General features: G+C 38.0%; 1 protein-coding gene across 11 annotated transcripts in view; it reads right to left on the bottom strand.

The window, feature by feature from the left end:
• Positions 1–21,313, bottom strand: part of TENM3 (teneurin transmembrane protein 3) — a 1,329,889-nt gene that overhangs the window by 59,589 nt on the left and 1,248,987 nt on the right. For 5 of the 11 annotated variants that reach the window (XM_035325081.1, XM_035325085.1, XM_035325087.1 and 2 more), the window contains 4 exons: positions 19,141–19,326; positions 6,046–6,072; positions 4,398–4,418; positions 3,334–3,480 (listed from right to left, as the gene is read on the bottom strand). In XM_035325081.1, the coding sequence (XP_035180972.1) occupies positions 3,334–3,480; positions 4,398–4,418; positions 6,046–6,072; positions 19,141–19,326 (381 nt within the window). The remainder of the gene's footprint in view (positions 1–3,333; positions 3,481–4,397; positions 4,419–6,045; positions 6,073–19,140; positions 19,327–21,313) is intronic. The other 6 variants (XM_035325084.1, XM_035325092.1, XM_035325090.1 and 3 more) reach the window with 3 other exon arrangements.

Below are 21,313 nucleotides of genomic sequence, written 5' to 3'. Positions count from 1 at the left end.
GTAACAAATTGACTCAAGTATAGACAGCAAATCTGACTGCATGTAGGAGCAGCTGGTCAGAAAACACACAAAAGCAGAAATAGCCCTTGATTTATTCCTAAACAGCACATGAGTATCTTGTTCAATGTTAGTACTGCAGTATCTCTGTAAACATACCTACAGCATACTCAAATTAGTCTGACTTTGTACTACCCTGCAACAATGATTACCCTAAGCCAGCCATCCTAGCCTACGCAAGTCATTACAAAAGCACGGTAGTATAGAGCTAAGTAGGCTTTGCTTTATAATAGTATTAATTTTAATTTTACTAATAAAAGATTGTTAATAATCCTTTCAATTCTGCTGGTGGAAACCTTTAACTACTCTTAATAATTGAATAGGAGCTTATAAAAAGCAAGCCTAACAAAGGAATCTGTTCAATAAAGACCCACCTAAACTAAAAAGTCAACAGCTTATTCTTCCTACAGTGATGACAAAACATGGCCCACTTTGTCAAAGTATAATAGTGACACATTTTTTGCCAAGTAAGGAAGTTAGGCTCCTTCCACCCACAGACAACTCTGACTTCTCCTCTCCCCACGAAGTCATTAAGAGTTTAATTCAGCTTAAGGTCTGCTTGTTGAAAACACATTCCTTGTGGATTGCTAAAATGTAAAGAAAAACCTGTAACAGACTACCCAAATCAAACACATGAAAAAATAAAGCAACTGTGATCCTTAAATGGAAAGGAAATGATTTGCAGGACTCTCAAAAACCTGTATTAAAAACTCTCAAAAACCTGTATTAAAAAGAAGATGAGTAATCAGCCCATCTTATTTCAGTAGTATCTGGATGAGTGCTTTGATGCCATTAACGTTTCTCATGAAGAATTTTCCCATTGAGTTTGTTGGGATGCTCATGTTCATGGAATTTGAACAATCAGTCAAAGAAAGAGTTAAGAATCAGCGGAGCAGCAGACACTGTTATTAATGAATTATACTCACATTAATATATTACATATATTTTATCCAGTGTATGATGAAACATTAACACTAACCACAGTATCTCAATTAGCTAACAACTAAGATAACTCCAATTATATTACCACTGAGCCTAGTGAGATGTAAATCAAGGTACCTGCAGTCATCAGTATAAATTCAGCAGAAGTGCTCAGATAACCTAACGTTGCAGAGTAAACAAATACAACAGAGGCATCCGCGTGCCGTCACCTGCAGCTCTCTGGAATCTGAATGGCTTGCCTGAGAGATCAGGGGGCTGATTGCACATATTCTTGGAAAGGGAAGAAACAGTGCTTCTCTTTCTGGGTGGGTTTCTAGTAAAAAGGACTTTCCCATTTTTTTGGGGTATGCTTCCAACTTTTAATTTAATTTGTTATATTCTAACACACTTCCTCAGCCACTAATCAAGGACACAAGTGAGTATGCTCCTTATAGAAGCATGTACATCAAAAATAAAATAAAGAAAGAGAAATGTCAGTGACAAAGAGCATTACAGGGGACAATCATAGCAAAACAACTGTTTGGCCAATCCCCTCCTCATTCATAGCTGCATAATGTCTGTAAAGAGAGTCACGATAAAAATAAAGAGAAAAAAAGCAACACAAATACTAGCAGTAGAGTATTATTTTTGCAGTATTGTTCTTTCTTTATGAACTTTAAGTCATCCTGTTAGATCCTTCTGCTACAATTCCTGTTTCCCCTTTTCCTCACAAACACCTATTATTGTTTTCAGTCTGAAGGAGCATCTCCTTTTGTCTTGCTCTGTTTATGTGCATTCCTGTTCACCTTGCTCCTCTTCCTCCTACTGCTCTGTTGACTCTCCCGCTCACTTTCTGATACATAATGCCATTCTATTCTCCTTAATGCTTACAGTATCTGTTTTAGTCTGACCCTGGGCTTTCAACTTTTTTCCTACCATCTATCTTTTTTTCCTCCAGATTATGTTCTAACCTAGTTTTTCTTCCTTCTTGCTTTGTCTCTTTTCATGCTTGAAGGTTTCTCTTTCTTCCTTATGTTCCTAATTTCCCAGCCCACAGGAACTTCATTCTTCGAACAGCACATCTCTGCATGGAAATGCTATGGATAACTCAGTCCTCTTGCTCCCTTCATACATGCAGAAATTCAGCTTCACACTAGCTCACTGTATGCCAGATTGCATCACATTCTTCAGTATCCTAAGTTCACTCAGAATGTAAAATATTTAACAGAGAAGTGTAGTAAATCCATTGATATGTAAAGCAGTAAATAGCAGTACTCTTTTGACCATATTACTTCCCCCGCCGCGCGGGGGGGGTCCAAGGAAGTAAATGCTACTGTTGTTTATGTTTGTGATTTCTAAAATCCCAACTGCAATTGGGACATGAGAATAAACAGCCAATCAACAATGGCAAAGGAATATGTAGACTTAAGCTGCAAAACAAAGTCAGCCATATATGACATATGGCTGATCCGGAGTCCCTAATGGAGTTTGTTATCTCTGCTGTGGATCTGAAGGTGTTAAAAAAAAAAAAAAAGGAGTTGATGAGAGAGGAGGATGGAGGAAAGAACAAAAGTATTATGCTGACCTACCATATGACTGCATTCACATTTAGTCTTGGTTTTGTGTGTGATTCTGGAGTCATGCCAGTCACAGTCCCTCTCTCTTCCCTACCCTACCCCAATGATTGCAGATTGATTCCTTAAGTCAGCAGTCCTGCCTGCATCTTACTACAGATTGTTACCTGTCACCTGAGTGACAGACTGCAGAGAAACAAGCCAAAAAAAAAAAAAAAAAAAAAGAAAAAGAAAAGACTTCTGGGAGTGTCCTGTCAATTATCTGAGTATTCACAGGCTATCTTTGTAGACTGGGCAAGCAATTGTTTCCAGTATCATAGGTCAAAATGTAAAGTCCCTGTTTGGCCTTTCCTCTTGGGATAATTTCCTTGTGAGGTCACTGCAAACGTGAACTCCTTTTTATTTCCTCCCCAATTTAGTTCACTAAGTTGAGGTGGTGCTTTACTCCACTACAAAAGAACACCACAGGAAAACTAAGGTGACACCCATCATTTTCTAAGCACCTATCTCACCTGTCATAAGCATCTTGGGAGGCTTTGCTGATACACCGTACAAAAGCAGTGCATACCTCAGAGTATTCTTACAGGCATGAGAGCTAGTAAAATGCGAGCACGGTTCTCATAGCAGCATTTTATCACCTGCTTGTAAAACCTCTGGTTCTCAGCACACCCTCCCCAGCGTTACAGATCCAGCTGGTGTACCCCCTGTTGGCAGGGGGTTGGAGTTAGGGTCCCTTCCAACCCGAGCCATTCTATGATTCTATGACTCTGTGACACCTTACCTCCTTCGTTGTCCTTACTGTCAGTGCACAGAGTTTCCATGGCTACGTCACAGCCTGCTCCCCTCCATCCTGGCTGGCAGACGCAGTGCCAGCCGTTCTGGTCCAGCGTGCACCTTCCGTTGCTGTTGCACAAGCCGGGGCAGCCCTCTGTTGAAACAGACAAAGAAGAACACCACAGGTGATTAAAATATTGCAATTATTTCAGTCAAATAAAAGATACAAACAAGGGACACTTACTGGGAACAGGCCTTTATAACAGCACAACTACTGTAATTGCACATGGAGTGGAACAGCAACATTACCTGGGGAATGTAATTCTTAACAAAGTGGCATCTTTGATTGGCCTGACACTTGAGACACCACTTACCTGTACAGGCAGGAAATAAATGCATCAATCCTCTAAATACCTGCAGGCCAGACAAAATTAAGTTTGTTTTTCTTTTCTTTTTCTTTTTTTTTGGCAGGGTAACAAGAGATGAGTGCATAGTGCAAACACAGCTGTATAAAATAATACATGTTTCTGTGCTCGTATTGTCATTTGCTCTATGCAGTATTGGTTACTTACTGGCAAAAACATTTAAACTCCCTGTTACTATGAACAAATCCCTCCAAATTATGAAGTAGGAAAGTGGGATGTTTTTAGGCACGTAATAAAAGAGAACATTAACTTTATCTGGTCTCAGAGTTGCCGTATATTCATGTGAAATTACAGTGCGTTAAAAACTGCACAAAGTATAGGCTGGTTTTAATGACTATACTTTATGCCAGAAGTACATTCCTTTTCACAGAATAAGCAAAGCCCAGGAAATAGTGAAGCAGCTTAGCATCTATTCTAACAAACATTAGGATTCAGGCTGCATACGGATGGGACAGGACCAACAGGATTTCCAACTAAATGTAGTAGCTGTGCGTATTTGATTACTTAGGACGGACAAAATGAAATACCATAAGGACCACAATAAAACATTGATAGACTGAACAAAAACACGGTAGTGACGTGCTTCAAGACAGATAGCAGAGAGTGATTTTTTGTGACAATCTCCCTAAGGCTTTTGTGCTGTTACCTTTATATCCTATCTTGTCTGCTTTTATGGCCAAGGAGGGAAAATTTGGGAAACAATTAAAATAATTTAATATATCCAAAATCTATAATTGCTTTCAGTCTAACATTACATTAAAAAAAAGAAAAAGAAAAAAGAAAACAGTAGCTGTCACTTCCTAGTGATGGAATCTGGCATGCAGCCAACATGATCTGTATGAGGATGACAACACTATAAATATGTAGATTTTGGTGTTCCTTATCTATGACTATGATAAGACACTGACAGAAGCAAGTACAGATATGGCACTAAGTATCTTACAAGAAAGTGGCTACAAATCAGATATTTTTGGACACAATTTTCCGTAAACTTTTATCAAAAGAAAGCTAAGTGGCTAAATACTTCACTTGATGGAACTACTGTTGTTATGAACTAGTCTACTGACTAGTCTACTGACTTGGTCTGGTTAAACTTAGTTGAGGTCAGAACAGTATTTCAGAAGGAATAGTTTATTTTTTCTTCTAAAGAATTTTGAATTTACTGACTCCTTTCAACCACATAGTTTCAAATTGCAAACACCCTCGGAAAAAGTTACGGAGTGCTTAGCTCTTGTCAAATTACTCTTGGAAGGCAGAAAATCAGAAGAGCCTCTTACGAGGATGTATGGTGATGCTACAGTTATGGTTATGTGTTACCAAGCTAGGCTGAAATTAGTCTTGCTACTCTTATTATTTCAGACTGTAGCTGCTAATAGTATTTGCTGATGTACACATAGCTATTTTTTCCTTAATGTTTCTTCTGTTTAATTTATGGAAGACTTACATATTTAATTGCCCTACTGACAGAGCATTTTAGGAGTCAACTGGGTACACTCAAGACTTATCGTGTGAAAGCCTGGATATTGCCATGAATATTTCCATATTTTAATGAAAAAAACAAAAACAAAAACAAAAACAAAACACAAATAAGGAATAGAGAAGATACTCAGGGAAAGAGGGGTAGGAATAGTTTAAACATTTTTTAAAATAAATTTTTCACCATAACTGAAGATACAAAACTCTTTGCTGTTTCATGTTAGGCATTTGCATCCTTTAACCTTTTAATTGAAAAGGCTGCATACAATCTTTTTCTAGTGTCATACAAAATACATGTCATAATTTTCTATAGATTTCTATAGATTTTCTACATTCAGATAAACTGAAGCTTAAAATCCTGCATTATTCTATTGATTCTATCTACATGTAAACACACATCTATAATTAATCTCTTCTTTGGAACTAATGACACTTGTTTTATAACAAGAGCTTTGCTTTGCTTTGCCTCCTAAATTTTTACTGTTTCATAGGTAGGGATCTAATGACAAAACTCACAAAGAAACAAACCAAACAGCAAATGAATACTATCTTCAGTTTTTGGTTCAAACAAAATCTAATGCACGTATACAGTTTGTACAAAAAGGTATAGTAACTGATAAAATGTCATGATATAACATAAACCAGGTTTCATTTTTAATTTGAGATGAGTTGAAAGTAATATGAATTAAATCTATAATCCATGGAATGTATGCGAGAGAAGATTCTTTTGCCAATCTGGTACGTTTGTCACTATATATTCGGATATTAAAATATACATGTAGGTATAGGCATGTCATCAAAGAGCAAATATACAGTACCTTTCACTATCTTATCCAAATAGTGAGCTTGGGAATTAAAAAGAAAAAAAAAACAGACAGACATTTCAGAAGTGTCACATAAAACAGGAATTGTTCAGAATTCACATGCAAATCAAGCAGGTGCTCCTGACATGAGAGGTCTTACATTACAGAATGAAAATGTATTTCACAGCCTTTAAAAATGCAAGAAATTCTCTTTTCAGCAAACATACTCATGACTCAATGAAATAGTATTTTAAAAAGGAGGTCTGCAGAGGAAAGGTGCTATATTTCTAAGACTAGGTCTTTCTTTTTTCTTTCACTTCCCTTTACATGCTTTGATTTTTATGTATAACAAAAATATAATCAAAGCTAGTTAAAAAATCCAATTTTCAACACAACGTAAGAGTAATTACTTAGCTTTTGAGCTTAAAACACTGACCATACTGGAAGATCTTTAATTTGCGGGTCACGTATAGCTCTGACAGCATAACCAGCATACTATCTTAACTCTGATTGCATTAACAGTATTTTTAAGAGGAATAATTTCCTTTTGCTTCAGTTCAACCACAGTTATTCTTCTGAGCACACACACTGATTATGCAAATAAGTTAAGACCATATATATAGGGTTGAAGAGGGTGTAGTGGGGTTAGTAGCATGGTGATCCACTTGATTTGGAAAAACAGGTGACAAACTCAGGCTTCAGATGTATAAAAATAAATAACACAGTATATCCAAGAAAAGCAAGACTTTTTTTCATAAGTTACCACAATTTACACTTGAGGAGGATAAAAAATGTTGAGGAGGACAGATGGATGAATGAAAGACAGAGCACAAGATGGGTTTAAAGCAGCAGGCTCCTACTTTTGATACATCAAACACAGCAGGTTGCATGTTCCCTCCTTACTTCTAGGAAACAGACATCAGCTGCAGTTGTGTTAAAGGGACAAATACATTAAACAAAACCATGTAGGACTGGTCCACTGCAGTCTAACAAATGCAGCCACCTGCACATGAGGTGATGGGACCTTGCAGACCATTACAGCAGGGACAAGCAAAGCGGAGTCACCAATGCCAGATTCAATTCCGTATTTTTGCTGTGGACAAGATCTCCCAGCAGAGCCCATATAGGCTCACTTTCAAAATCTGTCCTTTTCTAAAACTGTGCTGGACAATGAACCCTTTCTGGCAAGTGCTGTGTGTCAATTGCTATTGACCCTCAGCTTTGTGTATCTGAGGTAAGAAAGACATTTCCAGCCACATCATTTCCTCCAGTTTGGTTGAATGGGAAAAAATTCTTCCTGAGCCCAAGGAGGAAGGTGATGAGATATGTAGACCCAGAGAAGACAGTCACTGCTACAACTAGGAGTTGGAAACTTTCTAGTCCCTGTCGCTTGAAGAAAATGTCAGATGTCCACTGCACAGTCTGTTTGTTTTCTATCATGACAGGGTTAAAAGGAGACAAAGAAAGAAGATGAAAACATCAATTAAAGAACATTAGAAGGCAGGAGCAAAGTAACTACCTTTTCACATAAACCACAAACAAACAGAAAAGTGATACAGCTGCATTTCAGGGTGGATCAAATTCTCTTACTCATCCAGTGTAATTCCCCTTGCTCCTACACAGCTGCTCTTAGAATAGTGCAGCAAGTGTGGAGGAAAAATCAAGCTTTTTCCATAAAATTGAAGCAATTAGGTCTGTCTGGGGAATGCATCTGTCCACCAGTGAAACATTAAATCTCTCCACAAATATACAGATAGGTAACAAAATGGAACATAGGAAAAACCTCCTAGGCAACAGAAAACAGTCCTCGCGAATAGGCCCCCTCATACTATTACCCTTCAGAAAGACAACCTGCTTTAAAAAAATAAAAAAGGAAATCAGAAACTGCTTTGTGTGTGTGTGTGTCCAGTAGTCTTACAAGAAGTCAGTACCAGACCATAAACCTATAATGTGCAGAAACCAAGTTCTACATCCCAGTGTCCTTCTACCCATGATCACTTGACATTAAGGACAACGTTAGAAACTGCTCTGTGAACATGCAGCATCCTAGCATCAAAAAGCAGAAAACGAGTGACCAGAAGTAGTACAACTTTGTAGTGAAGTTTCACTAGCCATACTATGTCCCTTATGGTTATGGCACTGCAACTGGAACAGGGATTAACCCAGTTCTGTGTGGAAATACAAAATACAAGCATTTTCCCTCCTGTGCAGAGAATTCTAGGTGGCATTTGGAGGATGGAGCATCTCAGCAGGTGCTCCTCTTTGTGATATTTAAACATCTGGCACATTTGGGTTATGTGAAGTCCTTAAAGAGTCTAATAAAGTAGCCACAGACCAGACAACATATGCACAACAGTTTTCTTGCAGGGTTTAAGACTGTGAAATTTAGAATTTTGGTATTATTTCAAGCAGGGACTTTCAAGAGGTATGTAATATAGCTTCAAATGGAGTAAAGAAAAACAAGTATAAAATTTGTACATTTTCTAGGACAGTCAAAATCCAAAAACATGTAAGTGTCAGTCAATATAAAATATAAATTGTATTATCAATGGGTGTAGATTTGCATATAAATACGTGGCAAATAAAGTGTTTTACAAAGAAGTGGTAACAGTCAGGCAAATTCACATTTAACATGGCATATTTCATAACCAGTCAGAACCCAGACCTTTTTTTATTCTTATTTTTAAATTTAATGTCTCCCATTAGTCTCCTACCAGAGATGTAAGTCACTGTCTTCCTTAGATTATTCATATGCTACTTCCTCTAGGTAAGGAAGAATAGCCACAGAATAAAAGTACATATTAAATCCATTTATCCCAATCAGTTCCTGTTTAAATCAGCATGAGTCACATACCCATTGATTTGATGTTCCTTAATTGGTACTTATAGCACTGCATTATTCTGATTATTCTGTCATAAAGGATTGTAACAGTGACATGTTTCTAAATACTGTATAGCAAATTTATATTTCTATTAGTTTATGTTATTATTATTGCATTGGGTTTACATGGCAAGGGCTTGGTAGCAGGGGGCTGCAGGGGCAGCCTCTGTGAGCAGAGCCCAGCAGCTGCCCCATGCCAGAGCAGAGCCGGCTCCAAAAGGGACCCACTGCTGGCCAGAGCTGAGTCAGGGAGTGACACTGGTTGGGCCTCTGGGAGAGCAGATTTAGGGAAGGGAAGAAAACTGCTGTGCAATAGCACCTGGGAAAGAGGAGTGAGAACCAGTCCTGCAGACCCCAAGGTCAGTGCAGAAGGAGGGCAGGAGGGGCTCCAGGTGGAGCTGGAGCACCTCTGGGGGACCCGTGCTGGAGCAGTTTGCTCCTGGGGGATGGACGCTGTGGTACAGAGCCGTGTGGGAGCAGTTCTTGAAGAGCTGCTGCCTGTGGGCAGCTCCTGCAGGATCAGTTCAGAAGGACGGCATCCCATGGGAGTGACCCCACAGGGAGCAGGGGCAGAGAGGGACCGTGAGGGAGCAGAGGAGATGAACTGTCAGGGACTGACCGCAACCCCCATTCCTTGTTCCCCTGTGCTGCTCAGGGGGAGGAGGTGGAAGAGGGCAGATGGGGGACGGTGAATTTTAGTTTGCTTTTAGTTTCTCACTGCTCTAGTCTGTTATTAGCAATAAGCAATACATTACATTAATCTCCCTATGCTAAATCTGTTTTGCATGTGCCGGTACTTGGTAAACGATTCCCTGTCCTTATGTCAACCCTTGAGCCCTTTTTCATTGTATTTTCTAACCCAGCTCCTTTGCGGAGGGCAAGTGAGAGAGCAGCGTGGTGGAGCTCAGCTAGCCAGCAGTGTGAAGCCGCCACACCCCTTCACAAGACATTTTCACCCACCATAATCTTTGTAATCTACACACTAAACTACAACATACCACATATTTTTTGTAGTATATAATAGCCCATTACAGCATCAACTCAACAGCTCCACAGGAGTTACTTTGCAGCAAGAGCAGAATTTGACCTCATAGCACTGCTAGATGTGAAGCAAAAATACAAAAGAATGTGATCAAAGCAATGTCATTCATGGTCTGCCCAAATTAAAAACTTATTTTTTGCTTCCTCTACCCTGAAAGTGTGAGCAGCACCCCTGCCTCCTCTCCCCTGACACCAGCAGCTTCCTCCCTTCTTTGTTACATTACAGCCTCTCCCTCCTAAAGAAAACAGAAGGCAGGAATTTGAGAGAAGAGAGCTAAAAGAGGAAGAATTAAAGAAGTAATTTTTATACTCTTCTTCCTTCATCAGTGTACAGAACTGACAGCCCTCCTTCAGCACTCCATGTAGTTATATTTTTATTATAATGTATTTGATACTATATATGTTGTTTCTTTTCTAATCGTGACAATGACAGAAGGACCAAATGAGTGTTGCCTCATGGCCTCCCAGCTTTATATTTTTGATTTTGCTACTGATATTCTTTTAACATGGCTTTTGGGCATCTGAAAGTTCTCAGGTCTTACATACACAAAATAAGCTAAAAAAAAAAAAAAATTACATTTTTTTTCATGGTGAGACAGGGAAGCTTTAATGAGCCACCTACACTTCTGCCATTTGTGCTAACGAAGTGTGATGAACATTATAGGTTACTCCCTGCACAGCCAAGCAGTAGCAGGGGATGAGGCACACTGCTTTCTCAGTGGTTTCACAGACACTTGCCAACAGAAGCAAAACTCTCGAGAGCTTCATTGCAAACTTTAGGGAGAACGCAGTTTGTGTGAACAAAGTTTTTTGTGTTTGTTTTGGGGAAACTGGTACAAAAAAACATTTGACTGCTCTGTCCTAACCACTCTAAGCTACTCGAGCCTCAGTCTGTAGTTCCTCATTCTGGTTCACTTCTCCTAGCAGAACACCTTGAAGAATGTTCCTCTCATGTCCACCCAGCCATACCTTAACTACCCCAGCAATTAAAACATCTTTCAAATGTAGAAACCAAATATCCCTTGTGATATTTAAACCCAGTACTTCTTATCCTGTCCATAGCAGACTTAGGGAAAGATGTATTGATTCCTTTATGCAACTGCTTTTATTCTCTAAGGCTGACTAAAAAAGCTGTGCATCCATATGAAATTTCTGAGGAGGTCCGTACATTTACCAGAAAACTTACAGGAGGCCACAATTCACTACAATTTTAAAGCCACTGTTCTAGCCTGTCTGCAGAGCAGCTCACTCATGTCAAATGCATGACTCGCTACAGTCTTTTCTGAGTCTCTTCTACCTGGTGAGCTGCTTCCTAACGTGACTTTGTGCAGTTGATTATTCTGACTTAAGCACAAAACCTTGCATTCATCGAATTGCACCTATTTTTCTGCAAATCCTGTTCTATTTGTTAAAGTAACTTTAAATTCTTGTCCCGTCTTCCAAAGTGCTTGGGGGCAGCAGGCTTTGGTATCATTTGCAAATATAATTCTCTCTATTCATCACCTAACAGTACTGAAAGCACATGTTCTTCCAGTGTATGCAACTCATCATCGTCATCCTTTTTCTGAGTTTGTAAGAACCTTGTCTTAGACATACCATATGTTCAGAGAGTTGCTGCCAATAGAGGAGGATTGCAAACACTCTTTCCTTTTGAGACTTTCTTACTCCTAAATTTCCATCTTGCCCTTCTTGTAAAGGAGAACACATGGTTTGGAATAATGGTTTCCAGCAATTTTCTTTGTTTTCCTCCATACGTAGACCAAAACATAATTCTCACCCTAAAATCATACCTTCATTATTTCTGCACTTTTCTCCAACGTCTGCATGGACCTAGTGTATATGTCTTTGCAGGGAGAACTGAATTCACCACATTTTATCCCTTGCCAAAACCACAACAGTTCCTCGCAGCAACCTTCCACGAGCTTTTACATTCAAAGGCACCGAAGCCCACTACCCTCTAGATTTTCTGTTCTGGAGACCATCCCAATTTTACTTTTAAAACAAGACTTCTTATCATTATTATTGGGAAGCCACATGTCTCTTAGAATAAACGGTTTAGTTGCTTTTAAGGCTATAATAGACATTGTAAGTTTGGTACATGTTTGTTAACATGTTCATGAGCAGTGTTGTTCTCTATTTAACATCTATTTAACTGAAAAAGGATTTAGAAGGGTATATGCCATCAAGGATTTTAAACTGTTTCACATGTTAAGGCTGAAAAAGTTCCAATACCTATTTGAGACCTCTGACAAACTCTGAAAGAGCTGCTTCAGACAGACGCACCTATCATCTGATGCATAAGAACTGCATGAAAGTTAAATTTGGCTTGAAAACATATTAGGGCATGGAACAGGACAGGGTGACATGGGAAGAATTATTGTTTCCATCTTTCTTTCTGACTAGAGATACTTTCAGAATGTGTCTGACCAGCAGGTAGCTGGTTATACAACTTACAATAGCACTCACTTTCTGGCCACTTCAACTGAAGTAAGCTTTGCAACACACTTTAAAATTCTTCTCATCTCAGAGGATTCTGCTGTTTTCTGAAAATGTGCCTAACTTGAACTTCACATGTGGTCCTCATTTAAATGCAAATCAACCAATTAGCAATTTAAAGTACGCTAACAGATAATTTGTATTTGAGATACTTGGTCTTGGAATGTGTTAAGGCCTGAACAAATAATTCACTTTGTTTTACAGTTTCAGATATGCAGGCACTATCTTCAAGTTACCTGGTAATGGAGTATTTTAATAGTTACAAAGCATGTAAATTATTTTGCGTATTCAAGATTTGGCCTGGAAAATTAATACCATGCTCTTCAGGCACAGGGAATATGAAAACCACGTTTGACTAAATTTCATGAAATATTGTTAAACCATGGTTATCAGTCCTCTGGGTGCCAAGAAAATCATCTTCTCTTTTCTATTATTAAGTTTAGGCATTGATGGCACAGGTATGAATAACGTGGTGAAATCCTGACTCCAGTGAGGTCAGGTGTTTTTGAGACATTAATTTTGAAAGTAGGATTTCACTCACAATTATTGTGAGCACTAATTGGTATTGATGTAACTAGTTTTGAATCTTTGGTAGATTTTATCTAAGAATAAAAGGTTCGAATGGCAAAGGACATACCTTCCTTCAGATCTTAATTTAAGGTGAAATTTGCAGTGAGTGTAATTCCATGAACTCTACAGTAAGGAAACACATACGTTGAGGCATTTTGATAGTTATAGAATGTATTAATACACCAGTATTTATTCTATTTTGAAGGAAAACATTTTCTTTTGATCAAAATCCTAAAATCTCAAAAGAACCTTACTGTTTATGAAGAATTCTTGGCATGAAGACATTAAGGTACATTTTACCTAACACAAACATTAAAACACTATGAAATGTGAGTATACTTGGTAATTTAAACTCTGTAGAAAAGCAGAACATGCTTGCCATATTAGCATCAGTATTGAGATAAGGATGGTCATCATAATATATGTTGCTTTCCCTCTAACCTGCAAAAGGTGGGGAACATCAAGCAAGCCCTCAAAATGTTCTGTAACTTTGTGAAACTCATACTGCGAAGATACATGGTGTAATGATATGTAGGTATACCATGTTTTCTATGAGGACTTCATTTAATTAACAGGAGGAAAACATTTGTCCTGACTTGCTCTCTGATCTTAAAAAGGGATGCAGTGTGATTTCCACATAGTCTTATTTGAAATCTGTAATATAAGGAGCCCTAAGCTAAACACATGTTGAAGAAAGCAGGTGCAGATCATATGGTTTAGGGAAGGAAAATACTTTTTAAAGCAAGCATTCCTCAATGCTACGAATACCTCTGAGCTGCTCATGGTCACATAGAAAAACAGCATGCAAATACCTTCGTGTTTGTTCATACTCACAAAACCTTTTTTCCCATTAACCAGGGCAGAGGCTATACTAATGGAAATGAACTTACAGGGGCATGCTCCAGATTTTACTTTATTATTATTATTATTATTTTTTTTCTGTAGCTCTGAAAATCTAAACTGGATGACTTCCCTGGTTTTCTAGTTAAGACAGCTGAAACTAGAAAGCTCTTGCTAAAGGAAACTCATTTTTGATTTGATTGATTTTAACATTATTTAATGCAGAGAAAAGTTTAATTCAATACTTTGCTAACCCTCGTTATTTTTTTCTCAACTAATTTTAGGGAAAACTCTTATATGATAAAACATTTTGATCCCAGTTTCCAAGGGAATACAAACATATTACAAGCTGTACTCTTCTACAGCGGACCATCACTGGATGTGAATTTCAGTTCTGTGTACCAGGTAAGGTAGCATCACACAGCACTCTAAAGTAGCTTGAATACCACTATGCTAACTTTAGCCCTCCTGAGGGATTAATATCAATGCTTAATGACATTAATCCACATTTAGATCACTTACGTTTAATGACTTGCTTTCCATGCATACATATATAAACATTAATTTTGGATGGAAAGATAATCGTTCAACACGATAACAATTAAACAGCTGTAACCTGTCTCATGTGTTAAGTAATGGAGCTGCAGGCAAGCTCCATAAACAGATGGTCTTACCCACCCATGCTTAATGTTAAAGACTTTTTAAAAAAGAGGTGTTGACAAATCTGAACAAGAAGGCATAGTTTTAATGCAAATTGGCCAATTTGCAATTTAGATTACCCTAAAACTAATTTGGTCTATAGAAAAAATTAAGCTGCATTGTAAAACTGAGATGTTACACAGCACATGGATAACATATTCCCCACCAACATAATTATTTACTAATTTCATTCAGCTAACAGAGTTTAATGGAAAAACAGCTGGAAAAGTATTCATATTTATGGGCTTCCTAAGACAGTTACTTAATTTACTCATGGTACATAACAGTTATATCACAAAAAATAATGAGACTTGTGAAATATCTGTTCCAATCTCACAGAGCAACAACTAAGACATGAGAGGGTCACTGAACACATTGCAAGCCAGGATAGAAAGTAAACTGAAACATATTTTAGCACAACTGTGTTATAAAAACTTTATTACAGAGCAAATTTTCATCCAGGCTTTCACCTGGGCACCAGCTGTGCATGTGTGGTCTTGTATCACATTGAGATGCAGGTTAAGCTTCACAAAATGATACATGGATGCTGACCTCAGACCCATGAATGTTACTCCCAGACCAAATAAACAATTGACAGGTGATTTTCCATAGCTTTGCAGTAAATTGTAGATTTAACCTGCTCTCACATGGATACAAGAAATGGTAAAATACTATGATTTTCTAGAGGGAAAAGAGAGTAAGCAATTTAGATAGCCTTAAAATGGAATATGTATTGGGAACATATATTGCCTGTGTTTAGTTCAATCTTTTAAGGTGCTAAACAAAGCAATAAATTTTGAGTTTCATTATTTCTCATTAGATTAATTTAATCATAACACTGTGTAGTGTTTTGCTGAACATCTTTGATGTAAATCTTTGGAAGTATGTGTTCAGAGCAAAGAAAATGACTCACAAGTATGTCACATTAAGTCAAAAAAACCTTGCCCACTTTACTACACACATTGCTTGAAAAACTTAAAAAAAATATAAATCTGTTCTCTCTCACAAACCAAATGAACATAACATTAAATGTATATTAATTCCCATTTCCAGTCTTGTGATCCCTGGCCTTAGGGAAATGCTGATGCTTAACAAATGTATGCTAAGTAGCAGATGTCAAAATTTTGTCTGAACAAAAAAAGCAAACCTTTGCAATCATCTATTATTTTGCTTCTCAAAGTCCTGAAGTATTGGAATAAAAAGAAACAAATGGTCTCTGAAATTTTAGAGCAATTAGACTTTCCTTTGGCCAAATTTCCATTTGAGTATCTTGGGAGTATAAACAAAAACCATAACAACTCAAAAAGCAATCAAGGGCGTAAAAGATTTTAGAGGAGTACCACTAAGGACCATCTTCTTTAAATTACAGAAATAACAGAAATAAAATAAGCTTTTTTTTTTTTTTTTTTTTTCCCCTTTTTTCTACCCTGTAATAAAAGTCAGCTCAAAATACAAACGGTGGGATAACTGAAAATGAGACTGGACAAACAGTCAACATTTAGAAACACATAAAAAAATTTAAGTTGAGGTGCAAAACATTTTTACATTTGAAGTGCCATTCAGACCTCACAAAAAACATTATGTCTTTGATCAAAATGAATTATGGACTTTGATGATTCAGTGAACATCCTAGTTAGCACCTCTGTACCTAATGCATACGTATCTACTGCATTCTGTGCAAGCAGCTAGAGATCTGGTGGGCTATTCCTCTCCCCAAAAGTGAATAAAGTGCATTGGCCTTAAAATTTACAACTTCTTTGGAATATTCCTTTCCCAAAGAAGTTGTAAATGCAGGCCATTGCATTTTATGCGCCTTCCAGCTAATACCTGCATCAGACAAACAAATCTGTATTTCTAAAATTTTTCACACTTCTGTAGCTAAACAGTTAATGACTCAGAAATAAGAAAGATGCCCTTATTTTAATTCTGGGGATGTGAATGCAGAGTGGGAGTCTTTCCTGTGCTCAACAGAAGTTAGATAAATATTCTGCTACCAAACTGGGAGTTGTAAATAACATAAAAATGCTTGGGCTACAAATGGAGGCTGACATTAAAGAGCTGGTATGCATGGAGACACATTCTGATGTCCTTAGCATTTTGAAATTTATTTCTTAGAAGGAGCTACTATATACTCTAGGACAGGTGAGAGAAAAGCAAATTGACTCTCCATTTACCAAGCTGAGGAAGCATCAATTTTTACTCCACTAAGTAGGAACAACTCTTGGAAATGAACAGTAAAATGACCTGGTTTCTCCATAGCACTGGGGTCCTGAAGAAAACAGCACTAGGAAAAATAAATATTAACAGCAGGCTACAGACTGTACCTCATTAGGTGTCTTCAAGGCTGTGAGGGTAATATAAACAAATCAAACTATTTTTACAGCAGCAGCCACAAAGTAAACACACATTTGAAGAATAAACAGGTGGGAAGACAAACCTGCTTGGCCAGCACTGAGGAAAAACTTGTTTGTGCCTAATATGTTGGAAAAATTGTTCAAGAGCAGTTCATCCGTGTATAACTACAACCCTTGAAATGCTGCCAAGGTCAGTGAGACCAACAGCAGAGTGATCTGCTGAGTAATTGCTCGTTGGCAAGTTAAAACGGTCAAGGGAAAGGTTTTATCCTACTTCTAAAGATTTACTTTATTTTATTCTTTAAAAAGCAGTTCTCTCCCCACCTCGCTACTCACTTTGTCAGCATGTTTTCTGGAAGCTCCCAGATGTTAACCGCATCAATTCTTCCCAGGGTCCTGCACAGTTGCATCTTCCCCCCCCCCCCCCCCCATCTGGGCACTCTCATTTGTAAACAAACAAACAAAAAAATCAATTGTGATTTCTTTAAAAATAACTTGCAAATCAATCTTACTACTTCACACCTGACTCCCTTCTACAAAATGGAATTTTGACTTGTCTTCCTGGTGCAATTATGTGGGTATCAGTAACACAGCCAAAACAGACCTTCATTTTCCCTGCCCTCAAAGCTCACGCCACTGTTTCCTGTGACTGCCATGTACAGCACCACCATCCTGCCTGCCAGCCAAGGCTACAGCTATTTGGGAATGTAGCTTGGGCCTTTTCTCTAGATACTCATGCCTTAGTGATGACACAGTCATGCCTGCACACTCTGAGTTACAGCCCTTCCAAAACATACACAGAAGTTGAACTTCTCCAGCCTCTTTTCAGCCTGAGGCAAAAGAAGATCATGCAATGTTCACATCCATCACCTCTACCACTATTAGACTTACTGTCCTACCTTGTTGCTTTGGCCACATAACCTCTTTTAACTGATGCTCTTCCATCTCTTCAAGAATGAAACTTTTTCCTTATCAAAAGTTTTTTAGACTATTTAGATTATCTTTCAATTTCCACATCACTCATGGTTAAAACTTGCCTTTTGTCTGACCTGTGATCACCTCTTCACATCTGTTCAATTCACCTCCAAGCGCTTATCCATGATACTTCTCCCATGTGGGAGATGTGCCGCATAAATGCCTGCTGAGCCACTTTGTTACCCCTGCAACAGCCTTCACTGAGCTTTGTGCAGTGCTCACCACAGCCCTAAGTACATGCAAGTCTGCTCTTACACTCAGACTTCTGCCAGTCCTTTGTCTGTGCTTCCTACCTGTTGTCACACAATCATTTTTATCTGTGGTTATGCAGAGACAAGAAGTGTTTCATAGGACCCTCCTCCTGCATTACAGTCCTGCTACATCTTGCATGAAGTGAGCCTAGGTGATTTTTCAGCTCTACAGCTATTCAAAATCAACTTAAAAATTATAAACTTTTGGACAACTCTTCCTCCACTTTCTTCCGTTTCCTTAGTTCCCTTATCTACAGGAGTAATCTCCCATGGTAATGCACTGTCAAGCCTTGGGCAGTGGAGAGGATGCACTGTACACGGGTCATACATACTGTACGTAACTGCATAAGAAAAGCTCCATTAATAAAGGCACAGTAATCTCCAAAGGTTTCTGCATGCCAGAACTAACTCCATTACAGCAACACAGAAGCTGTAATAAGGACTACTTCTCAATCTGCTGTATGAAACTGCTGTTATTTACATAGAAAAACTGATATAATTCTTAAATAGAGCACTGTGTTGACAAGAAGGTAATTTTGGGCAGTTAGATCACATATTACAAGGTGGAAGTGATGTTTCTGTGCACAGGCAAAATTCACTTTTCAGACCTTCTTATCCAAGATATAATAATAATAAAAGAAAACAAAAGGAAGCTTCATTTCTGAAAGACATTAAGCTAACACATAAAAATAGAAAAGTATAAATCAAAGAATATATTTACAGTTTAAAATAAGTGGAGCCTCCTCCTCGGCAAAAAGGCAGTTGAAGGGAAAAGATCGAAAAGGGAATTCTTTTCACAGCAAACTAGCTATGAAGAACTGATGAGCCATTATATAACCATTTCCTTTCTTAAAATATCAATTCCTTTACACAGACTGACAAGTGCAAATATTCTGTTTGAAGAAACAAGCATCAAAGTAATACACTTCTTATTCAGACACAGCCAGCAGCGCTGGCTCTTTGAGTTTCGCACCGAGGACACATTAAAGCATAGCCAGCCTACCAATAGTACAGTGCTCTCCGTTCCATCCCTGGCTACATTCACACTTCCCGTCCTTGCAGGTGCCGTGCTCAGTGCAGCGGGGATGGCAGGCTCTCTGGTTGCAGGCTGCGCCCGTCCAGCCGTCCTCGCAGCGACACGTTCCACCCATGCAGACACCGTGCGTGCCGCAGTCCACTGAACAGATTTCTGGATTTAAGAAGGGAACAGGGGAGAAAAGGAGGCAGAGAGTGCAGACAGGAGAGAGAGGGTGTGCGTTAATTAGCAGTACTACATTTTAATTCAACACGTGAAGAGCAAGAAAGGCAAAATCTTTGGTTATTAAATCAAAGGAATTTACAGAGGAAGACATTTTCAGGTAGGACCCAACATAATATGGAGCACAGAGTTTTATTTCCATGTTAGTACTTAGTTACCCACTAGACCTAGTGGTGCTTTAGTGTACACAGTTCTTCTGTTAGCTGTACGTAATTTTTATTTACGTTTTTTTGAGATCACATACATCTTAAGGGCAGCCTTTCGTAACTTAGGATATACGGCACTTCACCCTAGAAGTTACGACGTACTTCTAGTGACTAAATGTACCACATACCTAAGTCATTGTACATTGTAATAAAAAATCTACTATTAAAGAAAGTTCATTTTAACAAGGTTTCCCCTCCCTACCCTGCTCCCGGTTTTCTTTCAAAGTAACAATGTGCCATTTCTGACACATTTTTTCATTATAAAGAATCAGCCTTACTGAGACAAATTAGTACTATGCTGACATACTGACACATCTGTTAAATATAAAAGATGATTCTCTTTTACATTCAGTAAATTTGTATCAGTGACAGCTATGAGCAGTCTGATTTAAATAATAGATTGTTAAAAAAATAAATCAACATACAGCAATTTAACTTGTCATTTACGTATAGTAACAGGATCTTGTAACTGATAGAATAATTGAAAAATATGTTAAGAGCCAAAGGTAGACAGAGGCCAAACAACGCATGTTAAGTCTCTGCTAATACAACATGATAATTTAGACTGCCAGATTTTGCATTTACAGTTTCAGTTCATTTAGTCAGACTCCAGAAAACCTTACTTCTGCTAAGCAGACAACAGAAAAAAAAGAGAAGCTACAATACAGCCTGAGGGAATTCTTCGGTTCCTTGGCATACAGCTGGCTGTAACCACATAAGAGTATTGCTTCATAAGAGTTTTGTATTTTGTTTTTGTTTTCTTGTAAAAGACAACAAACAGTTTAGTAATAAAACGCTGAAATTATTTTCAACAGATTTCAGTGCATCAAAGGTTTCCAGTTTTCCACTCAATAAGGGTTTTCTTCCTCAGTAGAGGATAACTCTCTGTCTCCAAGTGCTGTGGAACATTAAACACAGTACCAAGGAGCTGTGACATTTCCCATAAGAAGCAGACCAGAATGTTTCTGGAGAAAGTCATCTGTAATTCCACCCCCCTCCCCCCCTTTTCTTCCTATACAGCGTTTTATATCTACTTTGAATTAGATTTTTGATTAAGAGATCCAAGATGGTTTGATTAACTTTAGAGTTGCAAAACGTCAACACAGCTCCAAAAAAGAAAGGTTTATTTCTCTTCAATCTAATCAATTTTTCATTAGGGTGAAGGTGTTTATCAGCTTTTAGCACACTAGCTTTGAGCAAGGTGCGTCAATCTTTGTAATGAACTTATTAATTAGAGTTAATTTAATTGAAGTGGAATTGAAGGGCTAATTAACGGACAAACTGCTGATGAAGATAGAGGAAAGCTCTGCTGATTTCAAACCTATAAACTCCTCTGATGGAAATAACTCATTCTTTTTTTCTTCTAGCAGCTTAACAAAATGTTTATGGGAAAGATTTACTTCTTTAGTGTACCAGTCTGAAGGTCATTTTGCACAACTTCAGCAAATAATCTGTGTGTCTTTTTACAATGTTCTTTTGTGAGCTTGACACTTCTGAAGTATCTGAGATCAAAAATATTGCATTTATTATAATGACCAATCATTTCTTGAAATGTAAGTAGAAGATGGAGGATAATTGAATAATCAAAAACAGCATAACGGACCCTGTATCAAGAAATAGAGGATCCACGTTTTGCCTGAGAACTACAACAGATCTCTCACAAATAGCCATTTTTAGTGCAAGAAAATGAGATTTTTTTCTTCTGAACAAAT

This window comes from Oxyura jamaicensis, chromosome 4 (genome assembly GCF_011077185.1).
Source record: "Oxyura jamaicensis isolate SHBP4307 breed ruddy duck chromosome 4, BPBGC_Ojam_1.0, whole genome shotgun sequence".
In the NCBI taxonomy this organism is placed as follows: domain Eukaryota; kingdom Metazoa; phylum Chordata; class Aves; order Anseriformes; family Anatidae; genus Oxyura; species Oxyura jamaicensis.
This window is presented reverse-complemented; position numbering and strand designations above follow the sequence as displayed.